Source organism: Castanea sativa, chromosome 5 (genome assembly GCF_040712315.1).
Source record: "Castanea sativa cultivar Marrone di Chiusa Pesio chromosome 5, ASM4071231v1".
Taxonomy (NCBI): domain Eukaryota; kingdom Viridiplantae; phylum Streptophyta; class Magnoliopsida; order Fagales; family Fagaceae; genus Castanea; species Castanea sativa.
Genome location: NC_134017.1, coordinates 75,746,862 through 75,771,778, shown reverse-complemented (window position 1 = coordinate 75,771,778; position 24,917 = coordinate 75,746,862). Strand labels below are relative to the sequence as shown.

Below are 24,917 nucleotides of genomic sequence, written 5' to 3'. Positions count from 1 at the left end.
ATGCTGAGTAATTCATAGTATTTTTGGACTACGAAAAATAGCAATTTTTTATCTCACAATCTTGGCTAAGTCCACTTGTTAAACATATGGTTAAGATCTAATTATGAATTTGAAAAGAATAAATATTTTTTTTTGTACTTCAAAAGTAAGTGCTTAAGAATTTCTTATCCGCGTGACTTGGTATGAAGCGAGTAGAAAAACGTACCAACATGATAAAAACATGCATTTAGATATAGATATAACCAAAAACGTGTGGCGATGCGTGGTTGAGAAGAGACGAAAACGAAACATGCATACAAACAAAAGGAAACATGAAATTAATGGGATCGATGTGGCTTGATACAAAAATTGAACAGCTTTAATATGCTTTGTTCTTTTTGAAGACTTTTTTCATCCGTATAATAAAATTCTTGTTCAGCCATTCAAAAAGCACCACCGACTTTCATATATTTCTTTTTTTTTAATCTCTATACCAATAATTAAGGATGAGAAGAATTTTTATCTTAAATTTTTGTTTTCATTAAAAACGTCATAGTATTATGAGACTAATTTTAAACTTAAGAGCGTTTAAGAAAAAATAATAATTTATAGTTCATATATTTTATAAATCTAAAACTTTAAAGCACTATTAATTATAATTTACCAAAAACTTAAAAAATTAAGGAAATTTTTATTATAACTTTATTTTGCAAAAACCAAAACTTATTAAATAGCTAAAAAATTAAGAGTAAGAGCATTCGTAGTTGGCATGGTACATGCCATATCTTATCAAGATTTACCATTTCAAAATAAAAAAAGTCAACAACTGGTCTGCTAAAGCTACAAAAATTTGCAATACTGCTACAGGACCATCGCAAATTTGTGATGGTACTATAGCAACATTCTAAATCCAAAAATTATTATTTTATTTTACCTACAAAAATCTGCCTCCTCTTTCTACTATCTTATTTTCTCTCTCTCTTCATAATATATTATTTTATTATGTATATATATTATTTTATTGTGTAAATATATTATTTTAATGTGTAATATGGTAAAATAAAAGTTAGGATGTTGAGTGTATTGTAAAATGGTATTGTATAATTAATAAAGTAGCTTTTTGAGATGGTAAAATAGAATATGATGAAATTATCAGATGGGAATGCTCTTAGAGCATCAGCAATGGAGAGGCTATATATCAAATGTAAGTTTATTTTAGCATTTAGACCCAATAACTCTCAACAATGGAACGGCTAAACGTGTATACTTTTAAAAAAAATTGCAATAGTGCTACAGTACCGTCCTAAAGGTAGGACGGCACTGTAGTACAATGATATAAACAAAAATTGTTTTTTAATCGGTTTGGTTCTTCTCTCTCCTCTCTCGTTATTTTATAATTTTCATTATCTTTCTCTCTCTTTCTTCTTGCTCTCTTTTCTTCAACGGCATGAAGGCAATGGCATGGAGGCTCGATCAGCTTCTGTGGTGGAGGTCGTGAGTTTGTTCATGCGTTTCTAGCGTTTGGGTCAGATTTGGGTGGCATTTAGGTGGTGTTTGGGTTGGCATTTGGGAGGTTGGATGTAGGTCTGGTGGTTGTGATTTTTTCCGATGGGTTAGGGGATTTGTTCCAATGGGTTTGCTGGTGGATTTCAATGTTTGCTGGGTTTGTTTGGTAGTGGGTTTCGATAAAGATGATGATGATAATGATGAGGATGAGGAAGAGTTGGTGAGAACAGATGGGTTTAGGATGAATAGAGACGGCAACGGGCTATGGCAAAAGTAGGGGATGACGATGGTGGCGGTAGCAGCGGTTTGAAGACTAGGTCAGTGGTTGTCTGGTAGTTGTTGTGGTAGCAAGATCGACATGGATGTGAGTGATTTTTTTATGGTCGGTTAAGTTTCTGTTGATTTGGGTGATTTTTTTGTTGTGATTTGCAGCTTGTGATTTTGCTGGGTATGGGTTTACTAGAGGTTGAGGCCAGTGCTAGAGGTTAAGGGAGAAAGAGAGGAAAAGGAAGAGAAAAAGAGAAATAGTAAAAAAATAATTAAAAAAGAATATTTAAATAAAATGAGAAAAAAATAGAGTTTCTGGATGTTGGTTGAATTATAAAATAGTATGGTATAATTAATAAAATAACTTTTTGGGATGGTAAAATAGGATAAGATGGCATTTCGGGTTGTTGATGCTCTTACAAGTTAAAACAATGTCAAACAGACACTAAAGGTTCGTTTGGTATATGTGTTTAAAAATTAAAAATTATTATTTAAAAATATTTATGAAAATACATGTGGGTAAGAATATATGTAAAAATACATATAATATTATTTAAAAATTAAAAATTTTTGTTTAAAGACGCGTATCAAATGCCCCTTAATAATCCTTGGTTCTGTTTTGGTACTACTCATTGTACTCAATAGAACAAGAGTCAACAAAAAACGCAAAAAAACTAAAAAAAAAAAAATAAATAAATAAAGGTGATCCTGAGTCCCTGACAAGAAAAATATGGCCGTACGTGCAGGGTCAACATCCTAAGTTTCACTATTTTCTATGGTGTACTGTACACTTGAATATAGGCGATATGTTGGAAAGTATGGGAGGCCATACCACACTGAAGTTGATATTCAGGTGAAGTGATATTTTCAGCAATGAGAAACAGTAATTCGTGCCGTCATTGTTACGCTGTTGATTATGGGACCCACTCCATCCAAATTCTGATCCAGTGCTTCTTAAAAGAAGGGACACACCCAATTTCATTTTAATAACTTGAGAAGGGGTGTTTGGTTGTGTAGATTAAAATACAGTTTTTGTTATTTAAATAATCCTACATGTATTTTTAAAATACTTTTTAATTTATGTGTATTTTTATAATATTTAAACAATATTATTAGAATAATATTACCAAATGAGCCTTAATTATTTGAATAAGAGTTTTACTACCTTAAGGGCATATGTTAGTAAATCATTTTAAAAAACTTTTTCTGGAAAAATAAAAAAGTAACTAACAAGTTTAACGGCTCTTTCAATTTCTTATAAATTTTTTTTGAAAATAAATACTTAACCAAACCCTTTTAATAATATAACAGATATACTAATTTCAACAACTTGTTAACAAATAGTCAATTGCAGGTGGTAGAAAAAAATTTGTGAGTTTATGAAAAAAATTTAGTGAGTAGAAATCATCTATCATTTACAATTGACTACTTTAACATTATGTGAAATTTAGAGTGTCTCTAAACTTATTTTAATTAACCTATGTCTGAAGAAAGATAGGTTGATTATAATATATTGAAACGAAAAAAATATTAGATAAACAAGGGAAAAAATTGAGGAAAAAAAAAAAAGTATTGAAATGCTTCAAATTCATTTTGTTATGTGCACCATAGATCCAAAATACTCCATAAGTTAAAATTCACCATAGACATGTGTGCAACTTAAGTCTTGGTTCGCTCTTGGAAGGAGCAATCTGGGAGCCCAACCAAAGATATCGATGTAGTTTGGTCTCCACCTCTCAGGAACTAGATCAAGTTAAACTTTGATTCTGCAATCTGTGAAGAGAAAATCTCAATTGTAGTTATGGGAAGTGATGCATCCTGTAATCTTTTGTTGGCAAGGTTAAATGATTAGATCAACTCGAGCTTGGCAATTCCTTGCAGGGGGAAATGAGAGAGCAGCTTGAAGTGCCATTCAAAACCTAGCTAATGAAGGATTTGAGATTGAAAATAGAATCTGATAGGCCAAGAATGTATTGACCCCTTGTGATGAATTAATTGATTAATTACCCAAGTTTATTAATTAATCAAATTAACATGCAATGTACGTGGCAACACAAACAAATCACCAACTAAAATATAGTGCAACAGAAAATAAATTTAACACGGTGATTTGTTTACAAATGGGAAAAACCTTTGAGACAAAAACTCCACCGGGTTATTTTAAGGTCATCACTCCCGATAATTCACTATTATCACAACAAGTGATTACAAGTAAATGAATCTCAATACCTTATACCAACCTACAGTTGAACCTTTACCCCAATACCTAATTGGACTTATTATGTAGTTACAATATCTCCTAGTATTGCACGGCTCCCAGTACGTAACAAACCAAAAGATGCGCGGATCTCAGTACGCGACTTGATCGTCAACTTGAGAAGGATGTTGATTGCAAAGTTCATCAGTTCATCATAAGATAAAGATCACGAAATTGCTTGGTCACAAAACCCTACGATGTTCAAACACAGCAACTTCTTCAAGATGAACTAAGACAAACTAGGTTTCCGGTCACAATTTGCATGAACAACACTTTGCTTCACACTTGTGCAATCGTGCTCACTATGAAGACTCTTAAAATAATACTTATATATGTTTAGGGTTGTGAGAAAAGAAAGTTCAAATATACATTCACAGATTGGATGAAAATCATAACTTGAAATCTGTTTTTCATAAAGCTCGATAGATACCCTATCTATCAAACAGCTATCAAGCCTCTGGCTGAAACAGCTTTTTAAGTCTTGATATATACTAGCTGTTGAGCTTTAATGAACAACACTTTTTCACTTGATTCTTGGACAAACTTGCATGGCTTTAACAATTGAACTTGAAACTTTGTTTCTTGAATCATTAAACACATCCTAAATCTACTAAATTACAAATAAAGTGCATTTGGTCAAAAGATTAACTAATTACATAAAATATTGATATATGTTCCTAACATGATTAGCATATGTCCTAATAGAATCCTTGTGGGAGATGCTTGGAATGTCATCAAGCCGTTGAGAAATCTAGAAGTTGCTCACGGTTAGAATATTATGGGTCTGTTTGGATACTGCTGAAAACATTGTAGCAAAATAATTTTTAAATGTGTGAATAGTACTATATGATCCATTTTTAATAAAAGCTTTGTTGAAAAAATAGGTTTGTGAGTTCTGTGAACAGTGCACATGACCCACTAGAACTCAGTTAACGCTCTTCTCAAAAAAAAAAAAAAAAAGCCAAAACGCAAAACACTAGCCTTTTCATCAATACCCAAACAGGTACTAGATCTATTTTTTAAGACATTACATATTTTGCTAATTCTTTTAGAAATGTAATATTTTCTTTTGTATGCAAAAAGGTAATGTCTCTACCCATCTGCTAGCCCAATGGGCAGTCCTTGTAAACTAATATAGGTCAGTTCCCATCTTCAATCCACCTCTCCATGTGTTTCAGGCCTTCGATAGAGATGGGGGGCCAAGTCTGGTTGTTTCTTTTTCTCCCCCTGTTTCAGGTTGAACAATAAAGTACTTATTTAACTATTAAAAAGAAAAGACTTGGTTCGCTCCAAAAGAATAAATATAATTTATTTTGAATATATGTTTTGAATCTCTCGCAATAGTCTATAGCATCTAATTGTTGTGATAGGGTCGTTGCATGTATCCAGCATCTAGTGGGATTCAAATATATATTGTGAAAGGTATATTGCACGTATTTGAAACCAGAAAATTCCCCTGGCTCCAAGAGTCACCACAGCTCACAGCCCACAATCAACAAATCAGTAATTACCTGTTACATTCAGTATATGAATTATGAAATGTAATCATTCTCTATTATGGCCAGCAATAAGGTCGTTGCAGAACTTCAAATTCAGTGGTGTCCTTTTAGCTTTTAGCAGTGGACTTGTATCCTCCTGATTATTATATATTTACCATATACAATGACCACCGTAGTCATAACGCCCAAACAATTCAGTGGTTGGCAATTTCCACACAACAAAGACAAAGACAACAGGCTGATTAGTCAAAACACGAGTATGTACCATGTACTAACCTACACTTTCCGTCGTGTACTGTGCTTGTGCATGTGAATAACGTGTTCAGGAATCTCCGACTATTATGACCCCCACTTATTCATGGCCACTTTTCTGTTTTTTTGTTGTTGTTTTGTGCGTTGTTTCTCTACGTTTTTCCACCCCAATTCAATGGTAAAATAAAATTCTCTAAATCTTTCCCACCATGGACACTTTGCTTCTAGAGTTTAAATCATAGACATTCTGTGCAGAGGACATAAGACTTGGCATTGACGTGGACCACGTGGTCTATGTGGACTAATTTCTTAAATAGTATGCAAAAAATAATCATGACAACTACAAAAAAATCTTGCAATTTCTAACATCTAGAATTTCGGTCTTGTTTTTCATCATGGTTACTTGATTGCTTGTCCTTTAGTTTAAGATAATTGAAAAGGATTTGACATTTGTTTTGCTGAACTTTTTTTTAAAGAGAGTTTTATATGAAATCTGCTCCGGATAATTGCATTTGTTTTACGAAACTAAAACACAACACACCCACATAAAAGTATATGCCAAAAAGTACGTTAATCTAGTTAAGGAAAAATTAAAACCCCCTTTATTCTAGATATCTAGTAAAATGTATTTAACCACCTAATGATGCATACCATCCATTACAAACCACATGGCTAGTTTATTTGACCTATGCGATGAAAACAAAAGTATCATGCCAATGCTTATAAAAAGAAAAACAGAATTTGAACTAATTAAGAAACTTTAAGCCGTGAAAGAGGGAATTGAAAATAGTAGTTTTTCACATGCAAAATTTCGTGGAGTGCAAGTATCACCACAAAATAGAAAGCACTACAAGGACAGCAAACCTTATTCGAAATCATGAGTAAGGTGTGACCGACTTCCCAGAAGTGGCGCCTTAACTTGCATCAAGTTCACACTTTGTTTCATTCTTTCACGATTATATTCTTTTTTAAGTTTATGTAGAGGCTATTAACACATTTAACATGACACTGACGCATACCAACCCAACATGAGAGTTGTGTCTCAAAATCCTTAATAGAAACAAACCCAAAAGGTTTAAGCTTTTCACTTAACAAGAAGGAGAGACTAGAAGACAACACTTTTAACTATAGTGTTTTATTAGTGAATATTCACACAAAAATGAAAATTTTCTTTTCATTTTCGGTTGCTCGGTTAAATGATTGAACTCCCCACAAGTAAGGTGCACTAAACTTAGTAACATATCAATTGTATTTCAATGTAGCCATATGGTTGAACCTTTCCTCTTCAAAGTGAAGGTGTTGGTTTAACACATTATTGGGTGTCCAAAACCTGTTAGAGCATATAACAAAATCTCATTGGAGTGTGCATTTGTGATTGCTATTGCATAAGTTTTTTCATAAGTTAGCCTTAAGCCTTAACTTGGCTTGTGCGTCTAAAAATAAAATAAAGTCACCAACAATAGTAGGTTGAGAAGTTGCCCAAGCAAGCATTTCAGTTAAGTTAGCCAAGTCCATTTTCAGACTCTCACCAGTTACCAGCATAATGGTATAAACACTATAATGGTATGTTAGACTACAATGATTAGTCTACAATGAGTAGGAACCATTCATAATCATCTTCAAGCAACTTTATAGAAAGTAATTTTGATGCAGCAAATGAACTGCACATTGCCTTGATAGTAATCCTTTTTTTTTCTTTGCTAAATTTACTCACCAAAGGCAATAAATTGACAGCAACAACTTGTTAAAGAACGTTTCTACTTTTCTTTTGTCTTATTGAGTTATTTACCCTTTGTGGCTCTATACAGGCAGAATAAAATGAACAAACCCATTGAATTTCAATATCAGAGGGACCATCAAATGAAATTGAATCAACTCTCTATAAAGGAGAAAACAAGGTAGCTAAACCTTGATGCACGGCCATTTGAAGTTTATCATAGGCCATGGGTGCCTTTTGGTCACAATTGTAAGTTCCTTTCCCTCTAGCCAGGACCTCACCATCTGAATCTATGATCCCTTCCTTTGTTGGTTCCTTGGTTCGGGGACCAGGTTCCAAGACGAATGCTTTCACCTGTAGTTTGTTGCAGGATACAGAAAAAACAGTTAACAGAAAACCAAAGTACTTTATACATACATATACATATACATATACATATATTGCCAAAAGCTTAGGTCATTACAATTTGTCCCCCCCCTAAAATATAGGTGTCAAATTCAATCTCCCTACTTTACTATGAGATTGAGCAATGTCCCTATTGAAAATAGGCAAAATGGCCTCACGGTAAACAATTTCTGTCAATTTCAAAATTTTAATGGAAAATTCTAAAATTTAGCAATGTCCCCAAAGCGAATCTCTCCCCTTTGTATGCAAATTTTCCATTGAAATTTTGAAATTGGCAGAAATTTTTAACAAAATAGTTATCAATTAATACAGGGGTTAATGAGGGGATTGAATCTGATTTTATAGTTTAGGGGGAGCACAATTAACCCCAAAAACATTCTCTCTGCAAGTTAAGCAACTATGGAGATTTCTTCTCCATCTCATAACTGCTGCTAAAGGGTAAGAAAGAAGATAATGAAAAACAGATTGTCTTATTAAATTTGGTGACTTACCTTGAGGTATGCGACATGTGGTGATTTGACATGACTTCCATCGTTCAATCCCGTCATCAATGACAATAAATCTAACTGAGGGCAATCCCTCATAATGATCAAGTCTAGATAACCATCTGAGAACTGCACATCAACAGGCAAAAGAGAACACAGAAATGTCAATTAGGCTCATAATTGACCGACAAATTATTTGAATTTGACACAAATATGCCCTATTGATAATTTAGCAGAGATTCTAGCAGATGAAGAGAAACTTCAAAGCTGAAATGAAGAGAAAATAATTTCTAATCAAGCTGTTAGGCTCCAAAACTGCCACTCTTTTGTAAACACTGAACACCCCCATGGGGAGCACTGGCAGAGGGAGGAGGGCAGGGGGACCATTAAACTTTTTTCACCTCCCTCTTACAATTTTTGTAAAAAATAACAGCTGAACAAAGTCGTTTGCAAAGGGATTTTTAAATTTTTATTTTGCGAAATAGGCAGAGGGCCACAGTGCAAACCCAACATAGCCATATGGTTTCAGCAGAATTGATATCTTGCAACATACCAAGAATTACAATGGGTGAAAGAAACAAACTAAAACATTCATGCTGAACGTCACTTTACCTTAGCATCTGGGGCTGCCAATGTGCCCTCACTTCCCCAAGGTACGTTATGAAGCCAGACTGAGACAAATGGTCCACTGATAGTTCTCCACTCTAAATTCTCCAAGTCAATATTAGGTCCCTGGTAACCATGATGCCGAGCCTTAATAGACTCCTCTTCACTTGGACTGCAGCTATCAGGCTTGCCAATAGATTTGTTGGGGTAGCTAGTTGGCTCTCCATAGGTTTCAAAGCCAGGTGCAGGCACAAAAGAAACACGTCCATTGTATTGCCTCAAATGTAAAATTCGTTGAAGACCCTAAAGAAAAGAAATAATTAGCATCATTGCCTTGATGCAGACTACTATTAAAACAGCAACATATGACTCCAACCCAGCCATTATTCAAATTAGGTGCAACTCAAAGAAATAAGCAAAAAAGATCACTGGGAAATCAGCATTGTCAAAGCTGTCACATTTTACTCAACTAGGTGCAAGACACTGTTTATTGCGAGCATTTTTTCACCTTTATTGCTGATGGATATGATGATACAAATTCTACAACTAATGCTTATGTTTTGCAGTCTTGCATGTATATTCCCGAGTTATAGAAAAGGAAGGTGGAATTGATAAAAACAAGTCAAGTATTAAATGAGAAATACTAAAGTGTATGCAAGTGTATAATACAAGTAAATTTTATTTATTATTTTCCTATTAAAATTAAACTCTAGCTTATCTATAGCCTTTCTAATAGCCAACACAAATACAAACCTCTAACCTGCATTCAACAAGGAATTCAAACAAAAGCTCAATTTTCCCAATCTGCTAAACATAAATAACAATAGTGACACATAATCCATTTTACCCCCAAAGCCTTATTAAGTACTGCTCTGTCATAACTACTACCACCATCATAGCAGAGCTCTGGTTCTTGTTCTATGTAATGATGAGTCTTTGAAGATACTATCAGGATCTTAGAAATTATAATGCAACTAATACAACATAATATTTATTCTGTTCACTCTACTTGTAACTTTAGATTACAGAACTAGATTAAGTGTTGTAACTGTTCCTCGAAAAAAAAAAAAGAAAGAAGATTAAGTGTTGTAACTAAAGAAATAATGGGATTACAAGTCATATACAAATACATACACACAAATCTGAAGTAGCTTCAATGAAAATGATAAATGAGACATTCTTAAAAACATACATAGAAATCTATGCGAGCACTTCCCATCCACCTATACTTTTCAGATTCAATGTCGATATCCGCAACCAGACCTGAAATAGAATGAGGTTTTCTAAGAGAAATAATGGAAATATTATGGAATGAGACCTCTAGAGTTGTTCCTGGGTTAACTCCACCATAGAGTTCTTAAAATCCTAATTTTTATCATTGAAATAGTGATTAGATTTTTCCACAACATCAATAACTTAAATAGATGAGAAAATACTGCCAACCATTTTTTGTTTAAATGTTATTGGCATGGAAAAATCTAAACCATTTATTTGACAATGTAAGGTTAGGATTTTAAAAACTTTCTGGTAGAGTACCCATGCAAGTAAAACCAAGCGTACCCCATGCAAGCATCAATATACTAAAATATTTTGTCTCTCTTTGCAAAATTGTAGCTACATCCAGCGAGCGCTTATGACCTATCAATAATAAAAGCAAACAGCAGAAAATTCTTTAATCAAAATAATACCATTAAAATAATGGCAAAAGGAAAGGTGAATTGAAATACTGGCAGACACCATTTGTAACCTCGGATAATGGCAAGAACAGCATTAGGTGCTGTACAAGGGTAGCCAGCTGAATCCAGAAGGGACTTTACCATGCCATTTCCTGTCCCTACAAGAAAAAAATTTATTGTCAATATCAAAATTAATTCAAGGCATTAAAAATGTTCACTATAATAAAGAAACAACCACCAGGCCCTCCTTCGCCATCAACAACAATGAAAATGGAATGGGAGAATAACTTGGTGGAAGGTAATACTATGCAACTTTACATCGCTCCTGCATATTCATAATTAAGCTAATCACCACATAATATTACCCTTCAAAGTACTGTTAAAATGATTAGTGTCCAAATTATAATATAACTTAGAAATAATCATCTTGGTATTTGGACAAGAAAATTCAACGAAAGATAAATGGCCCACTTTCATAATTAGCACACATGAAAATGTTCATTTACATATAAAAGTCCATGACAATGAAGAAGCAAAGTCCTGAACAACTTCACAACTACAACCCAATGTCCCGAACATCCGTAACTGGTTAAGGTTTCAAACCTCAACCATATCCTACCAAAAGGAGCAAGTGTCAAAGTTTTTCCTGCAAATAGATTATCATGATTGCATATTATTGAAATGCAGACTAATACATCAGTGCCATTAATGTTTAACCCAAAGGGAGAAGAGGAGGAAGAGGGGAAGGGGAAAAAAAACCTTAGCATGAACCAATTATTCCATTCATTAGATGATGCTTATCTACTCAAGCATACCTACCACAATCCCCGTAATGCCAACTAAAAATATCAATAACATAAAAAGATAGTAACAAACCTGCAGGAACTACTCCAATAGGCATTTTTATTGCAGCCTCCCAATCCTCTCTTTCAAGCAGTCCATTTATTACCTAGTAAATAATGCAATTCTTGTAAGAGCAAGAAAAGGAAAAGAGGTCAAAAAGATGCCACTACCAGAAGTGTTTGATAGTAAACTCGATTCAGTAAATAACAGTGGTTTTCATAAACTACACATTTAAGCCACAAATTTCATAGTTTTCATTGAAGGCCAAAATAACTAGTAATATATAGACCATGTGACATGAAAGTAACAATATAACGATAGCAGCAATACCTTATGACATGCATTTGGGTCTTTTGGGCATAGCCTAAAAAATTCAAAAGGTCAAACCCCAGCAGAATTCTAAAATTGAAAGTTAAAACTAATACAGTTAGTTATAGTTTTCTATTAATTTATTTCGCTAACAGTCAAGGAGTAAAGCATAGAACTGATGACCAGGTACAGAAGAATTTTAAGATGGGATAGTGAACCTTCACTTCAATTCATGAATACAATCCTCAAGAACAGAACCTCATTGGCACCAGAACCATGTAAAATTAGAGTCCTTAATTTATAAAAAAGAAAAAAGAAATTGAATGCATTTAATAGTTATAGCATATCTTCTTCTTCTTCATTTTTTTTAAACATAAAGAACTTCAACAATCAATTTTTTGAGATTAAAGATTGTAGTCCTAATTGAATTAACTATATATTCCAAAAATGGAAGATCTTAATGCCTTAAATAATTAAGTGTTCAGATGAATTCACAAACTAGCTGTCCACTTGCAGCTTTTTTCCTAGGGTTAAATCTTAAATATACCTTTGGAAAGAGATCTGGTAACCATGGTAAGTCATTCCTGCTAGGGTATCTTTCCACCAAACATTTAATGGTATTCCATGTATTTATCATTGTCACAACTAAAACATATAGTACATTTTTGTAGCAATTAAGCAAAGTAAGCCTACCTCAACCAAGATTCCATCCCCACTAACACAGACAATGCCATCATACTTGGACAGATCAAGTGAACTAGCTACTTCTTTTGCATGAAGCTGATATTGAGTTTCTGAGAGAAAAATTAAAGGGAGGGAAAATTCAAAAAAGCATGAGAAACAATCCTATAATTTGGAAAACTTAATGATCAATGAACACAGTTTTTTTGAAAGAATCCAAACCTTGCAGTGTAATATGGACATCGGCGTCATCAAAAAGAGGTTTCACATGATCAACAAAAATCTTGGATGCAGATTTTTTTCCACCAAATGGGTTCACAAAAACAAATAGCCGTTTAGGCCGACCTGTTAAAAAGAGAAACCGATTACGCCGAGAATCATCAAGGAACAACATGACCAGTCAACCAGTTGAAATTCAACAATACAATGATGACATTAAGCTCCAATTTGTCTGCTGAAAACCAAGAAAGGAAATTTGATGATTCTTTAAATGGGGTTCACACTAACTGCAGAAATTTTCAAAATTTGCTTCATTCCTCACAACTGGTTAATCATACAGAATCCTTTCCAATTACATAAAAACAAGCTAAAACCTCAAACAGATCCTAAAACCAAATTAATATGTGCCCAAAGAGTACAAGTCTAAGGAAATTCATTCAATGCTTGATATCAGCTACAATGCATGTTTTTTCTTCCTCTCAGTTCTTCTCTTTCATCACAAGTTTACATTTACACTTAAAAATAAAAACCGCATTAACCTTAACTTGTGCCCAAAAAAAAAAAAAAAAAAAAAACCCATTAAAAATTAATTTACATTACCATTCAAGTTTTATTTAAAATGCATATTAAATCATAATTCATAACTGAACAGAACCATCCATACCCAAAAACTGAATTAAACACTTCTAAATACCAAAACTGGGAGAAAATATAAGACCCTCCTGGTCCTTCTCCTTCTCATTATTAAAATGCTGTTATTTATGCAAATGTTATATGAAGTAGTTTTAAAAAAAAAAAAAAAAATTTAGTTATTGTACTTAATAGAAATCTACCCGTACATTTGCATAAGTGGCATTATTTTATTGACGCTTCAAAATTAAACCATAAACAACGGCCAACCGACATCCACAATTAATCATAAATAATTTTCCTTTCCTGCATTTTCCAACCATCCAAACAGGCCACACAAAAAAAAAAAAAATTTAAATTTAAAAAAAAAAATTTTTACCGAGCGAGTCTATGTATTGACGGAGCTTTTGAGACCAGAGGTTAAGAGAGTCATTAGACAAGGGTTGAAACACGAAGTCCTTCCTCACCAAAGCTCCTTTGCTCGCGACACAGCAGATTCCAGCTCCTCCGCCTTCAACGACGGCTCTGATTCTAATCTTCGAGCCCTCCGTCACGAAACCGAGCACCTCTTTCTCCACCGTCAAGCAACGTTGACCTCTCTCCCTCATCCTCAGCTTCCCATCCGCCGTTAGAGTTAACGGCGCCTCGCTCCCGTTGATGATGACCCGGTCAGACACTATGGGCTCCTCCGCCGGGTTCTCGGGTTGCTCCATATCGAACCAAAAAAAAAAACAAAAACTGTGAGTGTAACAGAAACCAGGTTGGTAGAAAACCTGGTTTTTGTTTGTTTGAACCGGGTTTTTTGTGTATGTACTTTGAATGTGAATGAGAGTTCGTATTTAACAATGATGTTTGACTCTGAATTGCACTTGTAAGCAGGGGAGACAGGTGATTGGTGTGTATGTGAGTTTTGTTTTTACTTTTTTGTTTTTAGTTTTGTATTTTCAGTTTGGTTGTTTAGTCAGTCACGTCACGCGCTTTTGCCGGATGTGGATAACGGAGAAGTCTCCTGTTTTTTATACATCCAATTTTGAAATTTAATTCCTAATTTGTTTTTGATTTTCTTTTCGGGTAAAATTTGGGTAAGATAGCTTTTATATTAGGTTTTGGCTAAAATGAAAACTCATCCTTTCAATTTTTTTAGAATTTATTTTAGTTATCTAATTTTGTTTTCGTTCATTTTTATTATCTAAGTTTCGTATTTATTTAATTAAACTCTTTCTGTTAACTTTTGTTAATTTTTTTTTAAAAAAAAATCTAAAAAATACTTCTTAATCATTAATTGAATTTTTTTAATTTAAAATTTTTGAAGAAAAATTTAAAAAAATTGGAAAATTAACCGCAATATATAAAATTTTTTTATAGAAATGTCTTAAATGAATAAATTTGAAAGTTGAAGGACTAAAATAAACGATAGCAAAGTCAGAGAATTGAAATTAATTTTAGTGAAACATAATGGGTGGGTTTTGAAATATAGTTAAATTCAAATGATTGAATTTAATTATCCTTATAAAATATAATTTTTTTTTATTGGTTAATGTAAAAAAATATTTGAATTTTTTTGACAAAATAAAATATTTGAATTTAATTAAAGAGAGACTAATGTATTGAACCTACATACCTAAGTTTTTAACCTTTAAAAATATTCAAATTTTAAAATGAAATTTTAAACTCATGTATTTGATCCTCGAATTTATAGCATTTATTTCACAACTGTACTTATATTTTAAAATATCTTTATAATTTAAGCACTTAGGTAGTTGAATTATTCTCATAAAAAATAACACTATTTTATTTTATTGATTAATGCAAATGTTTGATTTAATTGAAGAACTTAATGTAGTGCACCTTAAGTATGGATCTAAGTTTTTATCCTATGGAATATTCAAATTTTGAAAAGAATATTTGAAATTTATGTATTTGATAATCAAATTTTTAGAATTTAATTGGAAACGTCTCTTATATTTTAAAATGTCTTTGTAATCGCATACGATATTAACTAATATAAAAATGTTGCCTATAAAAAAACTAACAAAAATGTTGACGTAGGAAATGATGATTCAAGAAATCGAGATTTACTTTGATTGTATAACATGAATTATGATTGATGGAAGATGCTAAGTTTGTTTTCTTATTCTACTTTATTGTATAATGAAAAAAAAAAATTGGGAAAAAACATTTTTATACCCTTTTAAGTTTGAGTAGTTCACTCATTTTTCAAAAAAAAAAAAAAAAAAGTTTGACTAGTTCACAATTCCCCCTCTATCTTGGAAATCAACTAATTTGCCCATTTATGTTTGGAAAATGAGCAAATACCCCCAATTTGTTACTTATTTCTCAATTAAACATAACAAAAATTTTTTTAAAAATGATTAGTTGCACACCACAAGGAAGAGAAAAAGTTGAAGATTGTACTATTGTTTTCTTAAATTGCATTTGTAATTATTGTAATTTCTCTAAAAAAGTGACGGATGGAAGGTATTTGTTCATTTTCCAAAAATAAAGGGGGAAATTAGTTGATTTTAAAGATGAGGAGGGAAATTATGAATCACCCCAAACATAGAGGAGGAAAAAAAGCTTTTTTTCCCCCAAAAAAAAACTACTTTTTTTAAGGCACAAAAAAACCCTACTTTAAGTTTATTGTACTATATTGTTTATAAAACTACCCAACTTTAGCATGCTCATTAAAATCTAGGAAGATAATATTATAAGTTATCTTATAAATAAAATTGTGTAACTAAAAAAAAAAACTACTTTTTTTTTAAGGCACAAAAAAACCTACTTTAAGTTTATTGTATTATATTGTTTATAAAACCATACAACTTTAGTATGCTCATTAAAATTGTAGAGGGGAGCGCCAAAGGCCAAAAGCCTAGCAAATCAAGCGTTAGAACTTTAGAAGATGCGTCTGGCCCATAGGTGAGGGTGGGAGTGAAGAGGCTTGTGATGTAAAGAGTAGCTCTCCGAAGGAGATCTTGTGGAGATCCAAGTTAACCACCACCATCGAGAGAGAAAAAATTAAGGGAGAACAAGAGAGAGAGAAAATTGTAATAGTTCAAAAGAGATAAGAGTTTTTACTTTTCTGTTCAACTCTTTGTACCTCAGGAAAACGATTTATACATCAATAGATAATCTTATCATCCCTCATTCCCTTTAATCAGTTGTTTAGATTTTCCATTGTGGAAGTTCTATTTTATATTTCTTATAAATAAATTGTGAAGTCAACTACTTAATCATTTTAATCGGAATAGTGTTTGTTTTTTACACCCACAAAAATCTAGGAAGATAATATTATAAGTTCTCTTAAAAATAATATTGTGTATCTAAAATTCAATAATTTTTTATACATGGGTTCATAGAATTTGACATACTTTTTTTTTTTTTGAGAAACACACACACACACATATATAAGGGAAGGGGAATTTGACATACTTAATTTAGTAATTAGTATTACAAAATTGATATCTGTAATAATTTTGTATCACTACACATACCAGCCCATATATGTGTTCTAATGTATATATTGGTGTATTAATTCAATAGCTCGGCCCCCAACTAAATTTATTACTTTTTCCCTGCAGGATAAGGGAAGATGGTATTTTTTGAATATATAGTAATTTCTAATATTTCATTTGTAATTTTGATGGTATATTTGGTTTTAATTTTACTAGCATGTAACTCTGTGCATATGCACAGGTACATTTAAAACCAATCACAATTATATATATATATATATATATATATATATATATATATATATATATATATATATATATATATATGATTTGAAATCTAATTGGATCTAAACTCTTCAGTTTTTGCATCTAATAATTCACTTGCCATAAAAATTAAAAAATTAGATAGGACACATGGCACAATATTGAACTTCAATTAAAATTCAATTTAGAATCTAATTGAATTTAAACTCTTTGATTTTTGCACCTAATAACACTACAACAAAAGTATACTATGGTGATGAAACCTTTTGTCACAATATGTCCTTATTTCGTCACCGAATACATACGGTGACGAAATAACATTCGTCATCTTAGCTCTGTCATAGAATGTATTGGTGACGAAAATGTTTCATCACTAATAAAAAAATGATAGGTGACGAAAAAATTTCGTCACCAATAAAAAATGATAGGTGACAAAAGTTTTTCATCACCTAATATTTTCATCACTAAACCTTATTTCCAGTGATGGAATATTTCGTCACCAAATGTTTTTTTTTCCAATTTCAATAGATCAGGTGACAAAGTTTTGCGTCACTGATTGTTTTTAATTATTTATTTATAATTTCAATAGATTAGGTGACAAATTATTTCGTCACCAATTTCTGCTTATAGTCAAATATGCGACAAAAATTATCGTCACCAATTTTATTTTATTTTTAATATTCTTTACATTTACTTGCCATTACATTAACCTGTACATTTCTAACCAAATCCATTAATATTAAAAAAAAATCCATTAATTTCTAACCAAATCCATAAAAAAAAAATTCATTCATTTCTAACTAAATCCATAAATAAAATCCATATAATCTAAAAATGCAATAAAGATGTTCACAAAGTAATTACAACCATTTACATACAAATAATGTCTTAGCTTCCAAACTTTACAGAAAATTATTTGAGTTCAAGTAGTCCCACAAAAGCTATCCTTTTGCCACCAATCCCATATCTGCACAAATGTAAAGGAAAATACATTAATAGCAAACTAGACTGCAAACCTATGTCCCTAATAAGATGTACTACAACAACAACAAAAAGATTAATATTAGTAAGACAATGCAAAAAATGTTCATAGAATACCCAATAGCAAACTTGACAAAATAATCATAATGCAACATCATATGAAGCCAAACTATCAATGAAAGAAGACCCACAACATTCTTATCAAATAAGAACCATACCTACATTACAAACTACGGAGAAATCATAAAGAATGCAGAAAAATTCCAATTTAAAACAAAACAAATAAAGTGAAATCCAAAACAAAAATTTAGCCACCATCATAAACACAAACCCACCAACCACAACGAATAAAAAATCTAGCCAACGCTATTAAAAAAAAACTAGCATTAAACAAAAACCACAGCCATCACTATTAACAAAAAACTCACCACCACCATTAAACAAAAAACACAGCCACCACGATTAACACAAACACCCAGCCACTACCATAAACAAAAAACTTAGTCATCACAATAAACAAAAAACTCAACCACCATCACAAACAAAAAACCCACCACCACTATTAAACAAAAAACACAGCCGCCACCATTAGCACAAAAACTCAGCTACTATCATAAACAAAAAACCCAACCACCACCATTAAAAAGAAAAGAACAGTCACCACCATTAACACAAAAACCTAGCCACTACTATAAACAAAAAACTCACCACCACCATTAAACAAAAAACACAGCCACTACCATTAACACAAAAACTCAGCCACTGCTAGAAACAAAAAACCCAACCATCATAATAAACAAAAAAGTCATCACCAACATTAAACAAAAAACTCAGCCACCACTATAAACAAAAAAACCCACCACCACCATTAAACAAAAAACACAGTCACCACCATTAACACAAAATCATAGTTACTACCATAAACAAAAAAAACCCAGCCATCACAATAAACAAATAACCCACCACCAACATTAAACAAAAAACCCAACCACCCCATAAACACAAAAACCCAACCACACAATAAACAAAAAATCCAGCCACCATTATTAACACAAAACCCACCACCACCATTAAATAAAAAAATCCAACTACCACCACAAACAAAAACCCACCACCATCATTAAACAAAAAACACAATTATAACACAATTGTGCTACTGTATCCTCATACATATAAGAGGTTACTATAGCACAGTTGTAAAAATGTTTACAATTGAGAGATCGAATAATACTTGTTTTTGTGTTTTTATGCTAAAATATAGCAACATATACCATATACAAGCCCCAAAACTAATGCTCTTAGGTAGGCAAATAAAACACTAACCAAGATGTGTTCTAATTAGTAGATGAGCTCCCCCCACTGCCACAAATGTCACTGTCATCCTTACTCCTCAAATATTGTATGATGCAATCCATCTTCTTCTTCAGCCTGAAGTTTGCATCCTGGAGCTCTTCTACTTGACCCTCCAGCCTGTAGTTTGCATCTTGGAGCTCTTCTACTCGACCTTCGAGTTGTTGAGTATACTGAGTTGAGGAAGATGAGGCAGGAGTCCTAAGAGATGAGGAAGGTCTCATGTCAAGTCCCTTTACATAGCCAGATCTCGGCTTAAGAACCATCATAGATATCTCCTCTTCGGTCAAAGGCTGTGCTTCAGGAGTGCTACAATGCTCATCTTGCACTCTCAACATCTCTTGTTGTCATTTCAAATAATAGAAACCATCAAAAATATATATGTTCTAGTTTTGCAAACATATATAGAATAAAAATACATATATTCTAGTTTTGCAAACTCAAGGCATGTACTGATATACATACATATGTATGTTCGCAATCAGGGTGTACCCACTATTTTGTCTTTAAATTGAAGTGGGTATCATAGTAGACTTGTGCCAATTTAGGAATATGACCTCCATTTTTCCATATCTGATTATATCCTTTTCAATGTTAGAAGACAAGTTAATTAATTACAACAAGTAATATACTAAGCTTTTGAAAAATTGAAATAACACACCGCCTCATCCATCCTAACTGCAAGCGACTTGTTTCCACATCTATAAATGTTTTTGTAAACCGTTCCCTCTTTATTTCTGTTTCTAGCATTTCTTGTTGAGACTTTCTATAAAGAATAAAGACCAAGAAAATATTAGAGTTTTGACTTAAGTTATATATATATATATTACAATATTAATCTACTCCACCTTCCAAATAAATATTAATCAAACAAATTTGATAGAACGAATAATCTAGTAGACATGACACCATAATAAGATCTACATAAAACATTAATCCAATGCATATATAGGTAGAGATTATCTAGGTGAAAGGTGAGAACATACTTCACTTGTAATTAAAATTTTCAAAGTATTAATTACCAGCCAATCTTCATCACCTCACTTTCTATCAATTAGTTCAATCCATTTTTCTCGCGTGACATTTTTTGGTAGGTGGTTTCTTGCATATGTGCTTCCTTCATCATTCACAAGTTTTTTATATTTTGCAAACAACCTGTTGTAGTGGCTGCTCAATAATCTACCACACTTTGTATTTAGAGATTTGTTCACAAGTACAGATTCTCCTTGTATATTAAATTGATCCTGCAAAGTGAGGTATGTATAAAGAAAATATCATTCCTTAAATTCAATATGCTTAGTGACAACATCAATAATACACTATAAAATACAACATAAAGTATAAAGCAATGTAATTAAAACAACAAAATCAAACTCATGGGCAACTATAAACATTTAAAATACCGCTACATTTTGAATGATCGCCTCTTTTTCATTGCTATCAACATTCTTCCAACTATAAACATTCATAGTGGACAAGTTCATACGGACTTGTACACCAATTTGGCTAGCAAACTTCCCTGCATGTTCACCAACAGGAGCACAAAACTCTACGGCAATGCGGACCGGTAGCTTCCCATGTTACTCAACAAGTCCTCGTACCCCTAATCCACGCGTCATGCCACGAGCACGTCTACAAGTCGATGCTATCAAGACATAATACAAATTAAATCAACAAGTGAACCAAATATAGTGTGATTATGAAATCAAGTAATGGAACTTAAATATCTCACCATCTGTGGTAGACGGTGTGCCCACAAGCTGTGCCTCAACATTAGTAGAAATTTGGGCAAAAGAATCTCCACTAAGATGCGTGCTTGATGATGGACCGGTATGCTGGACTGCTGGGGTAAATTTCTTACGCTTATAACGAGTCACCTGTATCATGCAAAAGTATATAAAGATATCTAAATTCATTCAAGTTAAGATATAAACAAGTTATTTTATCATTTAAAATATCTTCAATCGATGATTTTCATTGATCATTCCAAACACAATATTACAAAGTATCTTAGGCACCAAATTATGTATATAGTACCTCAGAATCTCCACCAAGAAGCAGGCTCGATAATGGACCCTTATGCTGGACTGTTGGGGTAAATTTCTCACCGCATGAACGAGTGCTACGTCCTGGTGCCATCTGTGTCATCCCAAAATATGTATAGATTTTTAAATTCATAAAAAAAAACAAGTTATTTCATTACAATATTACAAAGTACGAAGTATTGCATACACCAAATCATATATATAGTATCTCATTATTTAAAGAACTAGATAACTCTTCATCACCAATAGCTAATACATAGTCGTCATCATCTACCTGAACACTTACTCTCTTTCTTCCCACATTTCCAGATTTAGGCAGAAAAGTTGATAGATGCTTCAATCCCAAAGCATTTATTCTCTCTTGGTTTTGCTTGATTCTTTGTGCTCTTTCCATCTCATATTTTGTTATTATATTATAAATATTTTTGCGCTTTTTGGCCATTTCTGCAACTATAAATTTACATATAAAATAAAATATAATGTCTATTCATTATAAATTCTTCCTAAGTACGAAACATAAATTGGAACATCAAATAGAAATATACATGAACAAATAATAGGGAATCAAAAATTATTAAACACTCGTTTCCATATACAAAGGAGAAAAAATGAAATCTACATATCATAATCTATATTAAGATCCATATCAGAATCAGGAATGTTATGCACTTCATCTTCATTGTTATCCCCTTGCTCTCCCAAACCTTCTGGAATATTCTTAACTTCAATACTACCCTTACAATATTGAACATTATCTTCAACATCGATAGGGACAACATCGCTAATGGCTTATTGTTGGAATGCTTCAATAGCTTCTGTTTGATCATTAGATTCTCCATCACCTACTTCTGGCACATTAAACACTCCTCTATATTGTACGCATTGCACAACATGCCAAGGTTCACCCCATTTGGTATCACGAAGGTAGAAAACTTGTTTCGCCTGACTAGGTAATATGAAAGGATCATTTTGATACCACCGACTTTGCACATTGATACTTGTGCAATGTGTCTCAATTCGTATCATTCTCATTCGACTGGTCTTATTACCAGTATTGTACCATTCACACTGAAACAAAATAACTTTATATTGATACATATACTTCAATTCCCAAATTTGCATACATGACCATAGAAGTCATGTATTTGTCCATCATAGTCCCCTTCTGTAGATACACTGCTATTTTGGGCTACACGACGATTGTCCAAGTCTTTTGTATGGAACCTTACGCCATTGACTATGCAGACCGAGTATTCTTTCATTAACAACTTAGGACCATTTGTTAATGACCACATTTGTTTTGTAACTTCTGATGAGTCGTTCTCTTTCAATCTATAGATCTATAATGACATGCAACATGAGACATTAGTAGTAAAAAAACTATCAAGCAGCTTAATACTATTTAATGTGTCACAAGATTCAAAATTTCTTACACGTTTTTTGAACCGCTTAGGAAACTTTCGTTGTTGTATTTGAGTTATGTCTTCTCCAATTGGATTATGTAATGTGTTTTTGTGTTCACTATTCAAAACAAGTGATTTATATTCAGCTAAGAAATGCAAATAATATTAAAGACAATTCAAGCATGTTTCAGCTCCATCAAGATATAATGATGAGAAAGTAATACACTCTTTAAGAATGTAAGCCTCTGCAATTGAACCTTCTGGTCGAGCTCGGTTGGAAATGTATTCTTTCAACGTTCCAAGAAACCTTCAAGGAAAAATAAATTGGGAGTATGACTACATACGCAATATAATTTGCTTAAAAAAAACATTCGGCAAACTAATAATTAATGGATGGAGAGAGTTACCTTTCAATGGGATACATCCATCTATATTGCACTGGTCCTCCAAGAATGGCTTCACGAGGTAGGTGAACAGCAAGATGAACCATTACATCAAAGAAGGAGGGAGGAAAGTACTTCTCGAGTTTGCATAGTATGAGAAGTATACGTCCTTCTAATTTCTCCAAATCGCTCTTCCTTAGGGTTTTAGAGCATAAGTCTTGAAAGAAACTGTCCAACTCAAATAATACCGTACAAATGTCCTTATTAGCAAAACCCCGGATCCCAATTGGAAGAATCCGCTATAATAGCACATGACAGTCATGACTTTTCAGATTTAATAGTCTATCATTTCTTGTGTTCACCGACCTTGATATGTTTGCTGCATAGCCATCTGGATATTTGACTGATTTCAAAAATTCATAAAAACTATCCCTTTCTTCAGGATACAAGAAGGCATGAGGCTTGTCAAATGATCCATCAGGACATTCTTGGAGGTGCAAAACGCTCCTTATGCCCATATTTTTCAAGTCCTTACGTGCCTTGTCTATGTCCTTGTTTTTCCCCTCAATTCCCAACAATGTTCCGAATGTACTCTCACTAATATTTTCTCAACATGCATGACATTAATGTTGTGTTTAAGCTTCTTATTCCTCCAGTATGGTAGCTTGTATAGGATACTTTCCTTTGACCAATTCGGTTCCCCAATAATTGGATGCTTTCTTGTTGTTTGGATTCTTTCCCAAAATTGTATTTGGCATTCGGTCTAATTGCTCATTTATCTTTTTCACCGGTAACTCCAATGATCTCATCCGTTTCTTAATTTTACCATTGAAGGAACAACTCCTTCGCCAAGGGTGGTCCATAGGCAAGTAGGCTCGATGGTTAGTGTATTCAATTTTACTTTCCAATGTCTCCGAATATGGTTCATCATTGCAAGTGCAACAAGCATGATAACCCATTGTCCTCCACCCAAACACATTATCAAATCCAAGATAGTCATGTATTGTCCACAACAAAGCGACACACATCTGAAAATGCATACCACAAGATGCATCGTAAGTGCGTGCACCCTTTTCCCACAACTCCTTCAACTCATCAACCAATAGCCTCAAGAAAACATCAAACTCATTTCTTGGTTGATTGGGTCTAGGAATAAGTAAGGACATCATAAAATAAGGTTCTTTCATACTAACCAAGGCGGTAGGTTATAGGGAATGAGTATGACAGGTCACATATTATAGTTATTGTTCATATTCCCAAAAGGGTTAAAACTATCTGTAGCCATCCCTAGCCTCACATTGCGAGGTTCTAGGGCCAATTCATGATGTTTCAAATCAAATGCCTTTCACTCCTGACTATCAGCTAGATGCCTTAATATCCCATTATTCACACGTTTTTCTATGTACCATCTCATGTCTTCAGCTCTTTTTCTAGACATGTATAATCTCCCAACCTCAGAGTCAATGGGAAGTAGAGCAATACTTTTTGAGCAAGCTTCTTACCACCTGTTCTATTATCCTTCTATCTAGGCATCGGACACACCGAACATTTATCAAGGTTTTCATTTTCCTTCCAAAAGAGAGCACAATCATTTTTACATGCATGAATGTGCTCATATGATAATCCTAAGTCATGTAATATCTTCTTTGCTTCATAAGTTGACCTTGAAACCAAGTTACCTTTCGGTAAAAGCTTACTCAACAAG

General features: G+C 33.0%; 1 protein-coding gene across 1 annotated transcript; it reads right to left on the bottom strand.

Moving 5' to 3' along the window:
- Window positions 1–7,355: 7,355 nt before the first annotated feature.
- On the bottom strand, window positions 7,356–14,228 carry LOC142636195 (sphingosine kinase 1). Its single transcript, XM_075810324.1, has 10 exons — window positions 13,711–14,228; window positions 12,705–12,827; window positions 12,495–12,595; window positions 11,526–11,598; window positions 10,721–10,807; window positions 10,534–10,611; window positions 10,166–10,236; window positions 8,980–9,276; window positions 8,374–8,496; window positions 7,356–7,831 (listed from the first exon to the last, which is right to left on the bottom strand). Exons 1-10 carry the CDS (start codon window positions 14,042–14,044, stop codon window positions 7,640–7,642), a joined length of 1,479 nt encoding a protein of 492 aa, XP_075666439.1. The 5' UTR covers window positions 14,045–14,228; the 3' UTR covers window positions 7,356–7,639.
- Window positions 14,229–24,917: the final 10,689 nt, after the last annotated feature.

Coding starts and splice junctions, on each gene's coding strand:
- LOC142636195 (XM_075810324.1), bottom strand. CDS start 14,044: ATGGAGCAACCCGAGAACCCGGCGGAGGAGCCCATAGTGTCTGACCGG. Junction 10,237..10,533: donor TATATTGATGCTTGCATGGG/GTACGCTTGGTT, acceptor ATTCTATTTCAG/GTCTGGTTGCGGATATCGAC. Junction 9,277..10,165: donor GTGCTCGCATAGATTTCTAT/GTATGTTTTTAA, acceptor TCTTTTCTTTAG/GGTCTTCAACGAATTTTACA.